The sequence below is a fragment of the Gadus macrocephalus genome, chromosome 12, assembly GCF_031168955.1.
Source record: "Gadus macrocephalus chromosome 12, ASM3116895v1".
NCBI classification, from domain to species: Eukaryota; Metazoa; Chordata; class Actinopteri; order Gadiformes; family Gadidae; genus Gadus; species Gadus macrocephalus.
Window position 1 is genome coordinate 25,555,099 of NC_082393.1, and position 12,500 is coordinate 25,567,598.

The 12,500-nt window shown below is 49.1% G+C and overlaps 2 protein-coding genes across 2 annotated transcripts in view; both read right to left on the reverse strand.

The window, feature by feature from the left end:
• Positions 1 to 9,442, reverse strand: part of ap1m3 (adaptor related protein complex 1 subunit mu 3) — an 11,742-nt gene extending 2,300 nt beyond the window's left edge. The window contains exons 1-8 of the mRNA XM_060066458.1: positions 9,154 to 9,442; positions 7,607 to 7,763; positions 6,344 to 6,411; positions 6,101 to 6,231; positions 3,067 to 3,214; positions 2,338 to 2,464; positions 679 to 821; positions 128 to 199 (exon numbers count right to left, since the gene is read on the reverse strand). Of these exons, the coding sequence (XP_059922441.1) occupies positions 128 to 199; positions 679 to 821; positions 2,338 to 2,464; positions 3,067 to 3,214; positions 6,101 to 6,231; positions 6,344 to 6,411; positions 7,607 to 7,763; positions 9,154 to 9,195 (888 nt within the window). The 5' untranslated portion in view covers positions 9,196 to 9,442. The remainder of the gene's footprint in view (positions 1 to 127; positions 200 to 678; positions 822 to 2,337; positions 2,465 to 3,066; positions 3,215 to 6,100; positions 6,232 to 6,343; positions 6,412 to 7,606; positions 7,764 to 9,153) is intronic.
• A 283-nt stretch (positions 9,443 to 9,725) lies between these two features.
• c12h1orf210 (chromosome 12 C1orf210 homolog) lies at positions 9,726 to 11,925 on the reverse strand. The gene is made up of 3 exons (XM_060066460.1): positions 11,516 to 11,925; positions 10,951 to 11,145; positions 9,726 to 10,186 (listed from the first exon to the last, which is right to left on the reverse strand). The coding sequence occupies exons 1-3, from the start codon at positions 11,562 to 11,564 to the stop codon at positions 9,897 to 9,899; spliced, it is 534 nt and encodes a 177-aa protein (XP_059922443.1). The 5' UTR covers positions 11,565 to 11,925; the 3' UTR covers positions 9,726 to 9,896.
• Positions 11,926 to 12,500: the final 575 nt, after the last annotated feature.

Consider the following 12,500-nt stretch of genomic DNA (forward strand, 5'->3'; position numbering starts at 1 on the left):
AGTGAGTGAGTGAGTGAGTGAGTGAGTGAGTGAGTGAGTGAGTGAGTGAGTGAGTGAGTGAGTGAGTGTCTGAGTTTGTGTGTGTTTGTGTGTGTGTGTGTGTCAGACATGGGTCACCCTGCATTACCTTGACTTTGATCTCCACTCGGCTGTGGGAGAATTTTTCAATCACGCTCTCGATCCAAATGAGGGGCTTCACCTGCAGGAGGAGAGAGAGAGAGAGGGGCAGGTTCAATCACAACACTAAACTACACTACACTACACAACACTAAACAATACGAAACTACACAACACTAAACTACACTACACTTCACAACACTAAACAATACTAAACTGAAGGGGGTGTGGTCTGTAGGGGGTGTGGTCTGTAGGGGGTGTAGTCTGAAGGGGGTGTGCTCTGATGTGGATCTTAAGGGGGTGTGGTCTGAAGGGGGTGTGGTCTGATGGGGGACTGAAGGGGGTGTGGTCTGATGGGGGAGTGGTCTGAAGGGGGTGTGGTCTGATGTGGTCTGATGGGGGTGTGGTCTGATGTGGGACTGAAGGGTGTGTGGTCTGAAGGGGGTGTGGTCTTAAGGGGGTGTGGTCTGCTGTGGGTCTGAAGGGGGTGTGGTCTGATGGGGGAGTGGTCTGATGTGGTCTGAAGGGGTGGAGTCTGATCTGAAGGGGGCGGGGTCTCACCGTGGTGTTCAGCCGGTAGGACATGAGCTCGCTCTCGCCGTCCGGGGGGATGAAGGAGATGGTGCGGTCGTTCTCGAAGCGCGACAGACGCACACACTGGTGGAACTTCACGTCCTCCAGCTCCACCGCCTTGCTCTTCTCCCCTGCGCGCACGCACACACACACACACACACACACACACACACACACACACACACACACACACACACACACACACACACACACACACACACACACACACACACACACACACACACACAGAGACAGAAAAGAGAAAGGGAATTGATTCAGAGAAATATAGGAACATTGATATTGAATATGTGCCTACGTAGGCTTGTCCTATTGTATCTTTTGTATGTTTGTGCTTCTATCCGTTCTTCCTTTGAAACGAAGGGCACAACCTCAATTAGACTTCCCTGTATCAATCAATTATGTCAAAATGCTCTGTTGCTGAAAGGATTCCCCACCGCATGACTCTTGGTTTCTGTGCTATCTCCATGTCCTGCGAACTGCTGTTAATGTGGACCATTATAGCTTTTCACAACTAGACATCCTATCCATGTGTTTCCAGACAATCGCCACAAGAGGGTGCTCTAGAGTTTATGATGGACACAACTGAGACCGGTTTAACAGATAAGATTAGATCAGCACTAGATCATTGGGTGCTTGTGGAGACAACATAATATCAGAATTAAGATACTTAGACTAAGATAATTATACTGCTACTAATAAACAAAGAAAACAATATTTAAATTGATAGAACAAATCTTTCCTATCGTCTGCAGGGTGTGTGAACCTCTGTGTGTGCGTGTGTGCGTGTGTGTTGGTGTGTGCCGGGGTGTGTATGCGTCGGGTTAGTGAGATCCATGGGATCCTTCATGTGTTCATCTGCAGCCTGGGGGGGGGATTAAACAGGAAGGGGAGAGAGGGGTCATGCTGGCTGGGCTGCTCCCTGGGAGGGGAGGGGGAGGGAGGGGAAGGGGGAGGAGGGGGAGGGAGGGGTAGGGGGGGAGGAGTGAGGGGTGGGGGGGAGAGGAGGGGGAAGGGGGCTGAGGGGTAGGGGGGGGAGGAGGGGGAGGAGGGAGGGGGGCTGGAGGTTCTCAGAGAGGAAGGTAAGAAGGCCAAGAGGAGAGGGTCTCGGAGTGGCCCACCAACACACAGTATACAGTGGGTGTGTTGGTGGGCCACTCGGGGCCGGTGACACAGTGTAGACCACGTGTTGGTGTGTTGGTGGGCCACTCAGGGCCGGTGACACAGTGTAGACCACGTGTTGGTGTGTTGGTGGGCCACTCAGGGCCGGTGACACAGTGTATACCACGTGTTGGTGTGTTGGTGGGCCACTCAGGGCCGGTGACACAGTGTATACCACGTGTTGGTGTGTTGGTGGGCCACTCAGGGCCGGTGACACAGTGTATACCACGTGTTGGTGTGTTGGTGGGCCACTCGGGGCCGGTGACACAGTGTATACCACGTGTTGGTGTGTTGGTGGGCCACTCGGGGCCGGTGACACAGTGTAGACCACGTGTTGGTGTGTTGGTGGGCCACTCGGGGCCGGTGACACAGTGTATACCACGTGTTGGTGTGTTGGTGTGTTGGTGGGCCACTCAGGGCCGGTGACACAGTGTATACCACGTGTCGGTGTGTTGGTGGGCCACTCACTGCCGGTGATCTCGAAGAGCACCTTGTCGTTGAGGCCCAGCCGGAGCTCCGGCATACCGGAGAGAACCGTCCTCAGCTTCACGGAGCCGAGGATCTCACTGCTGAGCACGCTGCCCGACGCACTCACCTGGGGGGGTGGGAGACACACAGGGGGTCACACAGGGGGTCACACACCCACCTGGGGGGGGGGGGGACACAGGGGGTCACACAGGGGGTCACACACCCACCTGGGGGGGTGGGAGACACACAGGGGGTCACACAGGGGGTCACACACCCACCTGGGGGGGGGGGAGACACAGGGGGTCACACAGGGGGTCACACACCCACCTGGGGGGGGGGAGACACACAGGGGGTCACACAGGGGGTCACACACCCACCTGGGGGGGTGGGAGACACACAGGGGGGGGGGGGGGACACAGAGCTAAAGTGCTTAAAAACACTATTTGAGACAACTATTATCAATGCGTCCTACAGTACAGAAAACACATCTATTCAATCCAAACAACCTCCATGGCCAGAGAAGTGAACGTGTGAATGCACAGCGGCCAGAAGGATACACCCGCAGAAAAGTCAAGACAATCCCACCGACGGGAAAACTCAATGAATAATAAATCCGATGTGAAACGGTCCCTTATCTTGTGATGAGGGGCGACAGCGCTGTCCCATGGAGCTGGGGTTAGACACATATCGACAGCCAGTGAGACATCATCCATCGACAGCCCCCCTCACCAGTAGGTTGACGGACTCGATGACGTCCATGAACACCTCGTTCTTCCGGTACTTGATGCCCTCGGAGCGCCAGGACACGGCGTTGGTCACGGTGGCCGGGGGCCGGGGGGCCCCCACCTCCAGCTTGTGGCCCTGCTGAGTGATGTACCTGAAAGGAAGGGGCGGGGGTTACAAATCAGACGAGGAAACTCGACTAAAAGACGACTAATGCTGATATCACTCATAAGGATGCATTCAAATGTGTCCAACTAACTAACAAAATAACACACACCACCTAATAAATGTTTCTCACTCAAGCGGTACTTCCTGTTTTATTAACCCAGTTCCTGTTTTATTAACCCAGCGTGACAATGTGATATCATACCCCAATGTAACGCCGACTGCAAAGGAGCAACCGTTTCAACTTCCTTAAGCTCGCCCCGATCCATCCCTCCCGTTAAACCCCGTTGCCATGGTAACCACGCTGCCAGGCCCTTCATCTGGTGAACCCCTCCGGCTCTCGCTGATCTTCCCCGAGCTCCGTCTCCTCCCGGTTCAAAGGGGCCCGAGGCACCACTACGGGGGGGGGGGGGGGGCCCTAGGAGGCATCCCTCACAGACACTCACTGCTCCTGATCCCTCACCCCGTCACAAGAGAGCGAGCCCAGCCGCCCTGCCGCCCTGAGATCACTCACTCCCCCCGCTCGTCGCTACCATAGCATTCTGCTCAAAGACGATTAAAAGTTCAGGACACGTGGGCGGCGCTGTTGGAACGAGAGACTGTGACATGAGGAGCCGAGTGCAGAAAGTCGCAGACAACTTAGGAAAGGAAAGGATTGAACACCAGTTTCTTTCTTCACAAAGCTATTGTTTTAGTAACATAGTAACATTGAAAAGATAGATGTCATCATCGATGACCTTGTTTAGGATCATAAAAGACAAACAAGAACGTCACTTTTATTTAATTGAATCCCAACTGCCACTTCAAGACGGACATAGTGATGGTGAACGTCATCTACCAAACTAAATCTCGCGCGCGCGCGCACACACACACACACACACACACACACACACACACACACACACACACACACACACACACACACACACACACACACACACACACACACACACACACACACACACACACACACACACACACACAGTGTAAGGCTGTATGCTACAGATCGTCAAGGTAACCAAGGGAGTCTTGCGCGATGGAGACTCGGGCCGAAATGGTAAACAACATGTGACCCAGCGTGTTTATAGAAGCACCTCCTTCCCCCCACTCTGGTGTCATCATCACAGAATTAGACCAGCGAACCAGTGCTTGATAGTCAAACACAACTTGAATGTGAAAATAGGGGTACTGTTTAAACATGTTAATAATGCCATGTTAACGAGATATTATTATTATTATGCAGATACTTTTAGAGATTTTAGAGATTTCGGATAAATCCCAATTTCGCCCAGCATTATTTGGAAATGAAATAGAAGCAGTAACGTTGATTGTAGACAGCTAACATTACTTAAACATTACTTAAGGCAAAAGCTGTATGACAACATATAAGCTTTATTCACCCCCTGAATGCGTCACTATGGTGTTGTTCTGCTCTTTAGTTCTTGTGGAAGTTGTGAATTTAACTCTTGAAACTACACTTCTATTTCTGGCTCCCTCCTTCCTCGTCTCTCTGATGTTTCCTTCTGAATAACAGATTCCACATTACCACCTTGTCCCCAGATCATGCTTCCTAGCTAGAAAACCTCAACAAAACAGGCTCTGCAACCTCTCTCGGTAACCTTCAGAAAGCCCTCTGCAAAGTAGTTTCACTCAGCCTAGGCCTCCGTGTTAACACTGAGAAACACACCTCCTGTCGTTCATTGATCTGTGCTATCAAAATCCGCTCTCCGAAGACCTGTACCCGCAGCAGTAAAGGTTCCTCTGCACAATTGATTCATATCGATGGTTAAATCCCTCTTCGACTGATAGCCATGCAAAGTGAAACACTGTTGATCTGAAGCAGCCGCTCCAGGCGTTCAGAACACATGATGTGCGCCTGTGTATCAACCAAGAAACAAACTTCAAACTTTAGATTTGGAAGGGGATTTAGGCCTGAGCCATCTCGGCCGTACCAATATCCTCAAACTTCAGAGTTCACACAAAACAATTGCTTTCGTAACGTTCAGCAAGCGCTTTGAGCAGGGTCATGTTCCACAGCGACGACCACAAACATGCCGACATGAGCCTGAAGTGGTGGGTGGGCGATGATTGATTGATTGAGGGTACTTTCCTCCCTACTATGCGTCCTAGATCCTCCCCCAGCCCTCCTGAGTGGGGCAGTCTCCTTCATGGCACGGAGAACGGAGAGCAGACACTGACAGGAGCTTGATGTTACGGCTGTGGGATTGTTCTGTTTGCTCCGATTCTCCTCAGAAATGCTGATTAGAGGCGGCGGCGGCTGTGTGTGTGTGTGTGGCTGTGTGTGTGTGGCTGTGTGTGTGGCTGTGTGTGTGTGTGTGTGTGTGTGTGTGTGTGTGTGTGTGTGTGTGTCTTATCGGTCTGTGTCTCAAAGGTCCCCTGCTGAATATGACTTTGTACGCATGCATCAACAGGAACCCAGTGTTTACAAGTCGCATGCACACACACCAAACACTGTGAGCAACACACACACACCCACGTGCACACACCCACGTGCACACACACATTGTCTTATCTAGAACTTCATATCAAAAACAAACACAATTCCACAAGATCTACTTCAGTCAGCCAAACGACCATTTGGGATCATAATACAAACTTATGAACACGCAAGAAGGTCATTCCAGGAAAGGGCTAACACGATTCAGAAGCCTGCGTGATTAACCACTACACATAAAGCACGCATTGCCATGGGAGCTCGAATGGGAATGCAGGTACATCTTAAATAACAGCCACTTGCTGCAGGGAACCAACGGACAGAAGATTCTTAACCAACAAGCTAACCAGGAGTTCACCATGTCTAATGACCGAAACTATGATAATAATGAGAGTCGTGGCTGAGACTGAGCGTTCTTACTCTTGCAGGATCTTGCTGTCGGTCGTCTGTGGGAAGCCAAAGTCCATGACCTCGTCCATCAGTTCGTACACCGTCACAAAGTTGTCCCGGATACTCTCCTCCTCTAGCTCCTTGAAGTACTCCTTGAACACCTGCCCGCCATCCCAGCGGTTTGGGGAAGGAAGGAATAATCATCCTGGTTTTTTATGACGCGTTTCAGGAATCAGAATCAGGTAAAAACGTATATCAAAGCGTCAAACTCACCTGTGTGATTTTATAGAGGAAGGAGTATACCAGGGCGGCGTTGGCGTTCTTCCTGGTCGTAGCCACCACTGGACGTGTTAAAGAAAACCAGATCCCAGATCCTCGCAGACTAAATCGGCTTTCAAACCACGCTGCCCTTAAAGGCAGCTAGACAACAGCAGACAGTGGAAACACCTGTGGGCACTCGGCAGTAATGATCTTAGCTCAACTCACATTGCAAACTTGTCTTCCTCGGCCCAGGGCCACACTGTGCAGTCGGTGGAGGGGAGGACATGACAATATTCAATGATGTGGATCATTGCCATAGGAACATAAAAAAATAAAGGCTCAGGAGGTAGAGCGGGTTGACTGGTAACCAAAAATTGCTTGGTGAAGGTCGAGGTGTTCCTGGGGAAGACACTTCACCCTGACTGCTCCCAATGAGCTGGCGTGTGTGAATGAGTGAATGAATGCTTGCAAATCGCTTTGGGTAAAGGCGACAGCAAAATCCCCTAAATGTAAATGTTAACGTAATAAACAGCGTTCAAGGAACTATCCTAATAACGCACAACCAGTCATCCAATTGAATAAATATTCCCTTTGGAGAGAAAATCGTTGCTAGACACACCCTGAGTGGAATGGGAAGTGAAACAACAGCGAGTGACTCCCAGACTGCATCCTGCAGAACAGGACGCAGCAGTCTGAGGGGGCAGGAGGGAGGGGGGGGCTAAGACAGAGGCTGGGTGGGGGGTCTGCAGCCGTACGACAGGGAGGAGGGGGGGGGGGGGGGGGGCTAACGTAAGACTGAATGGCTTAAAGGTTGGGTATGGAATTCTCTTTTTTGGCCATTTTTGCAAAATTACTTGAAATCGTTATCATAACCCACTTACAGCCACTGAGTTAGAAGTACTGACATGAAAATTAAACAAGTCAATCATCAGTGGAACGGGCAGGGCTCGAAAAACTCCAGCCAATGATTTCCAGACCCACCGAGTGGCATTGGACAGTAAGTACGTCAATCAAACGGTCGTACTGCACTCCCCCTCCCCCCGCTCCCGCGCGATCCCTTCGTGCACGTACTCAAAGCTCGTGACCCAGAGCAAGCTTCTGGGTCACGAGCTCCTGCGGTAGCTAGTTTAGTTTAGTTAATGTGTAGCATATTGTACCTTTAACTATTCGAATGCTGTCTTTTTCAGGCTAGAAAAAACGAATGATCAAACTCTGTTTAATAAGTTTGTATTATTTAGTCAAGCGGCATATTCAGAAGTCTGGGGTGGAGGATACAGTAGAGGTTGCTGTGCTTGATCCACAGGAAGTGCGTGTTGCCGTGGGTGATGATGGGGGTGATCTCCCCATCCTCCTCCTTCTTCATGAGGAGGGGCATGAAGTGATCGATCTGGTTCATGTCTGTGTTGCCCATGTAGTTACGGCAGATCAGCACCTGAACCAAGGAGAAGGGAGGTCAAGTTCTTTTATTAGTCAAATGCACAACATAACAGGCCTAGCAGTCATAGCTGGCAATGACATTTATGTATCCCAAGCTCTCCTTAGCAATGCAAATATCAAAAGTATTAAAAGTATAGTATTAAAGGAGTAAAAAGAGTAACAAAGTAATCCAGGAGAGGGGAAGGGAGTCAAAAGTTCAAAGGTCACTGCAGAAACAGAATGAGGTCAATGCATTGCCCTGCATTTCATTTCATTTACAGATCGGATTCTTGTCTTTTGTTTTATTTTATGGAAACTTCCAGTTCTGCACTTTTATACAGAGAAAGCGTTTTCCATACTGCTTGAAACGACACACACACACGTATGACCTTGGGGAAGATTATAAGAGTATCAACAATGTATTGTTGCTTCTTTAGCAGTTGGACAAATAGTTAGCTGGATCATTCCTCTGATTTTGTTAGTTTTTGTTGTGTTTTCATGTCAACATCCAAGTGTGGCTAGATTTATCTCCAGGGTGGATAAACTGTTACAGTTACAGTTAGGTTTTCACACAAGAGCAACAAACAAGTCATTATACACTGAACGAATGCCCATTGTGCTCACTACTAAAAGTGAGCAAATAAAATAAAGAAGAAAATAACACATAGGCCTAATATAACCCCCTCATCGAAACATGAGTCTTTTCAGCTCTTAGCGACGTCAGATCGACAGAAGAAACGACACATTTATGGTGTGTCAATAGTGTCTTTCAGCACTATGCAGGCCAACACAGACACACAACAGCACCAGCCCGCCGCTGTATCCACTCAACAGCAAAACAGATCCTCCTCAATGACTTGATTTAGTAGGGAACAATTATTCGTGCAAATAGGACATTCTATTTACTTAGAATTTTGCTCGATATTCCCCAATAAAAAAAAGCCCCATTCCTTCAACACCATCAAGGCTCATCATCTAGATAACAAGGCTCATCATCGAGGCCATCGATGTGTCACCTAAACGCGGGTTGAACGTGGGCAGAGGGGGTTAGACGAGAGGCCGTAGGACACGCTGGCCCAGGGGCAGACTGGTTTAAATCACACTTGCATTGACCTCAACTTCCATCTCTTCATGAGGAGTAGGAGCCTAACGTAGGCTACGATACGATTATTAACGATAACTTTGATACATGTGTAGAGACGAACGATAAGGAGTGGACAGATGCTTCCTCTTCACCGCGGACGGAAAGTTTAACACGGAGCAGGCTGTCAGTCAAACGAGTGGAACAAGTTCCACCGCTTCTCCCCACAACAATGTGCAGGTGTAATAGACCCGTTCAGGTCCCCCCTCCTGGTCCCCCACCAGGGAGACCACCAACTTAGTAGACCCCCCCCCCCCCAGCTCACCTTGCCCTTCAGGTCCAGGATGAACACAGCGGACGCCGACATGTTGTTGGTAGATGGTAATAAATCCGGGGAACTTCGGGCTCGTTAAAAGGAGAGAATCGCCGCACGAGCCTTCATCTCCTCTGCTTCTCTGAGTCCTCGCGCTGTTTTCCGGGTAGTCGCACGAGCAGTCATTTAGCTTCACGCGCAGACCTGTCAAGCAGCTTCTAAACACCCAACCCATAGGATTGGGTCTAGTCTCTCTGGCGCTCGCTCTCCTTCTCTCTGGCGCTCTCTCTCTCTCTCTCTCTCTCTCTCTCTTCTCTCTCGGGTCCCTGTCTATCTGTCACTCTCCTCCCTGCGCGCTCTCTCTCTCTCTCTCTCTCTCTCTCTCTCTCTCTCTCTCTCTCTCTCTCTCTCTCTCTCTCTCTCTCTCTCTCTCTCTCTCTCTCTCTCTCTCTCTCTCTCTCTCTCTCTATATATATATATTTATAGAACCTCTTTATATTTGTAAGTTGTGACTGCATTGGTACAGTTCCTCGTTATAATTTAGCAGGGTTGATTGGGTTGCATAAAAAAAAAAAAATACAATCTCACAAAATTAGATTTATTTTTGTTAAAGCCCACAAGTTATTTCAAAGATCCATTGTACAAAACATTAATTCATTACAGTATCTTCCGGTCATTTAAAAAAAAGTTACATTGTGTCAAAACAGCAAATCATCATGTGTTTGTTAGCAGAATACGTACTCAAGCCGTCTGATCTATGAAAGTGCTTGACCCTTAAACCGAAGGAACGACTTAGGCGATGGAGAACTGGATCTCGTCCATCTGGTCGTCTTCGTCCTCCATGTCCCCAAGCTGTCCGAACACTGAACTGAACTGAACTGCGCTGTTGTCCTCGAATCCCCCCGCGGCGCGCTCCGCCTTCTCCCGCTCGCTGCTCTGGATGTAGTTGTCCTCGATGAAGCCGTCGTCGTCCTCCTCGTGGATAGGAGGGATGCAGTGTGGGTTCCCCCCCGGCCGCCGTGCATGGAGAACTCCACGCCGTGACCTGGAGGACACGGGGCACCTTCACACTGTCACGGCTATCTCAGACTGATGAGATGTCAGTCAAGTCAAAAAATTAAACTGCTAACTGTAAAAAAGATAGCGTTGTTTTTACGGAAAAGTTGCCAGAATAATTCGGTAAAGAAATACGGCTGCACCGTAATCTTCTTCACAGAATAATTTGTAAATGTATAGTACAATGTAGAAATTACATTGTATAGGCTACCAGTAAATTCAACATTGGCTTTCTGCTTAATTAGCATGACCATTACGGTAATAAATAAACTATTCTATATACTATGTAGGGCCTACTATATACTTATTGTATACATTGAATGCCATTATTTTTCACAGAAAAATACCAAAAATATATACTCTTCAGTTTGCAGAGTGAAAAAGTGAGTTTTCAAGTTAATCAAACCCTGCACACAACATGTCGTCAAATCAAATCAGCCCTCAAAGGATCAGACATATGAAGTCAACACACACAGACACAAACACACACACATAGACACACACAGACACACACATAGACACACACACACACACACACACACACACACACACACACACACATAGACACACACACATAGACACGCACACATACACACGCACACACACACACACACACACACACACACACACACACACACACACACACACACACACACACACACACACACACACACACACACACACACACACACACACACACACACACACACACACACACACACACACACACACACACACATAATTCCAGCCCACCTGAGGGGTCCCCCTGGCTGACGCTGTCCCCGTCCCTCAGGCGGGTGTGCCTGTAGCTCGCCAGGTAGCGTCGGATCACCTGGCACTTGGCCAGGACGGCCAGCAGCACGGACACGGAGACGGCCGTGGCCAGCACCGCCACCAGGAACTCCCACCTCTGGGACTCGGGGGGGGGCGTGTGGTGACTGGAGTTCCCTGGGGAGGGCGGGAGAGGATCGCACAAGTGTCTTGTTGTGATGGGTTCGTGTTCCCAGAGCATAAGGTCTGAAGCACAACCATTCATTCACGCATGCACACACCGACGGCGGAGTCGACCACGCAGGGCAACAGCCAGCTCGTCGGGAACAGTTGAGGAGTATAGGGTGAGGTGTCCTGCTCAGGGACACCTCGACACTTTAAGAGGAGCCGGGGATCGGACTTGCGACCTTCCGGTTACCAGGCAGCCCGCTCTACCTCCTGAGTGACTGTCGCCCCGAATGATCAGAGAGAGAAGATGTTTGACTGGAGGACAGGTGAGAAGGGGGAGCTGGACAGATGGTTTGATGAACAGAGGATAGATGCTTACCTGGAGTTGAAAGGAGGGTTGGCAATGAGAAATTTGACGTTCTATCCATCTGGATTCCTTCCTGGTCTTGGTGGTATCTGTTGAGTGCGTGTAGGATGGTGATCTCTAACTCAGTAAGAGATACATGTTATATGTGCGATGTTATTGTTAACTATGAGGAGGACACAGTGGGGTCCTGGACCTCCGCCGGCATGTAGCAGCAGCTCCTAATGCTGCAGCCCTTCAGATGACCCCTTCTCTCTCAGGCACATCGTTTATCGTGTGATTTATTCCGAACAGCACCAGGGTCACAATCTCCGGACATCCACTAGGGGGCAATGTTGAGGGATGTTGGTTGGCGATGGGACTGCAGGTGACCTTTGAGGATTTGAGATGTGAGTCAGAACCAAACGCTACGGCTCCGCCACGATCTGAGAAGAGATGGAAAGACAGAGAGGGAGAGAATCATATATCATTAAATCATCATCGATCAACATGTGTCTTTCTATCAAATTATACATCAGAAAATACACACATAAATTAGCAGAACATACCATCATACAAAGGGGGTGTGTGTGCAAAGATCCCCTATCTTGGCCAGATAATGTTGCATACACATTTACATTCTAAATAATCATTGAGGTTTAGCATCCAGCCTTCTATTTGACCTTTAATTTTTAATTAATGTATCAATTCTTTGTTTTGAGACCACAAAATGATCTTCATTACAATTCAAAGATATCCCGACACGTATCTTTTTGTCGTGGGATATCTTTGAATTGTAATAATAACGTCCCAGGTGCATGAGTGAGCGTATATCTTTAGAGACAGAAGGAGGCATTGAGGCCCGGACAGACGATTATCCAAATGAGGCCAGCCGACCAACCACCAAGCGCATGCAGATACCATGCAAACTGGACTCTGTTTGCCGGTTTCATAAATGCAGGCCGTAGCTTTGACTGCAAACAAAGCCTGTGTGCATACTGTATATAACCTCTGTTTGTCA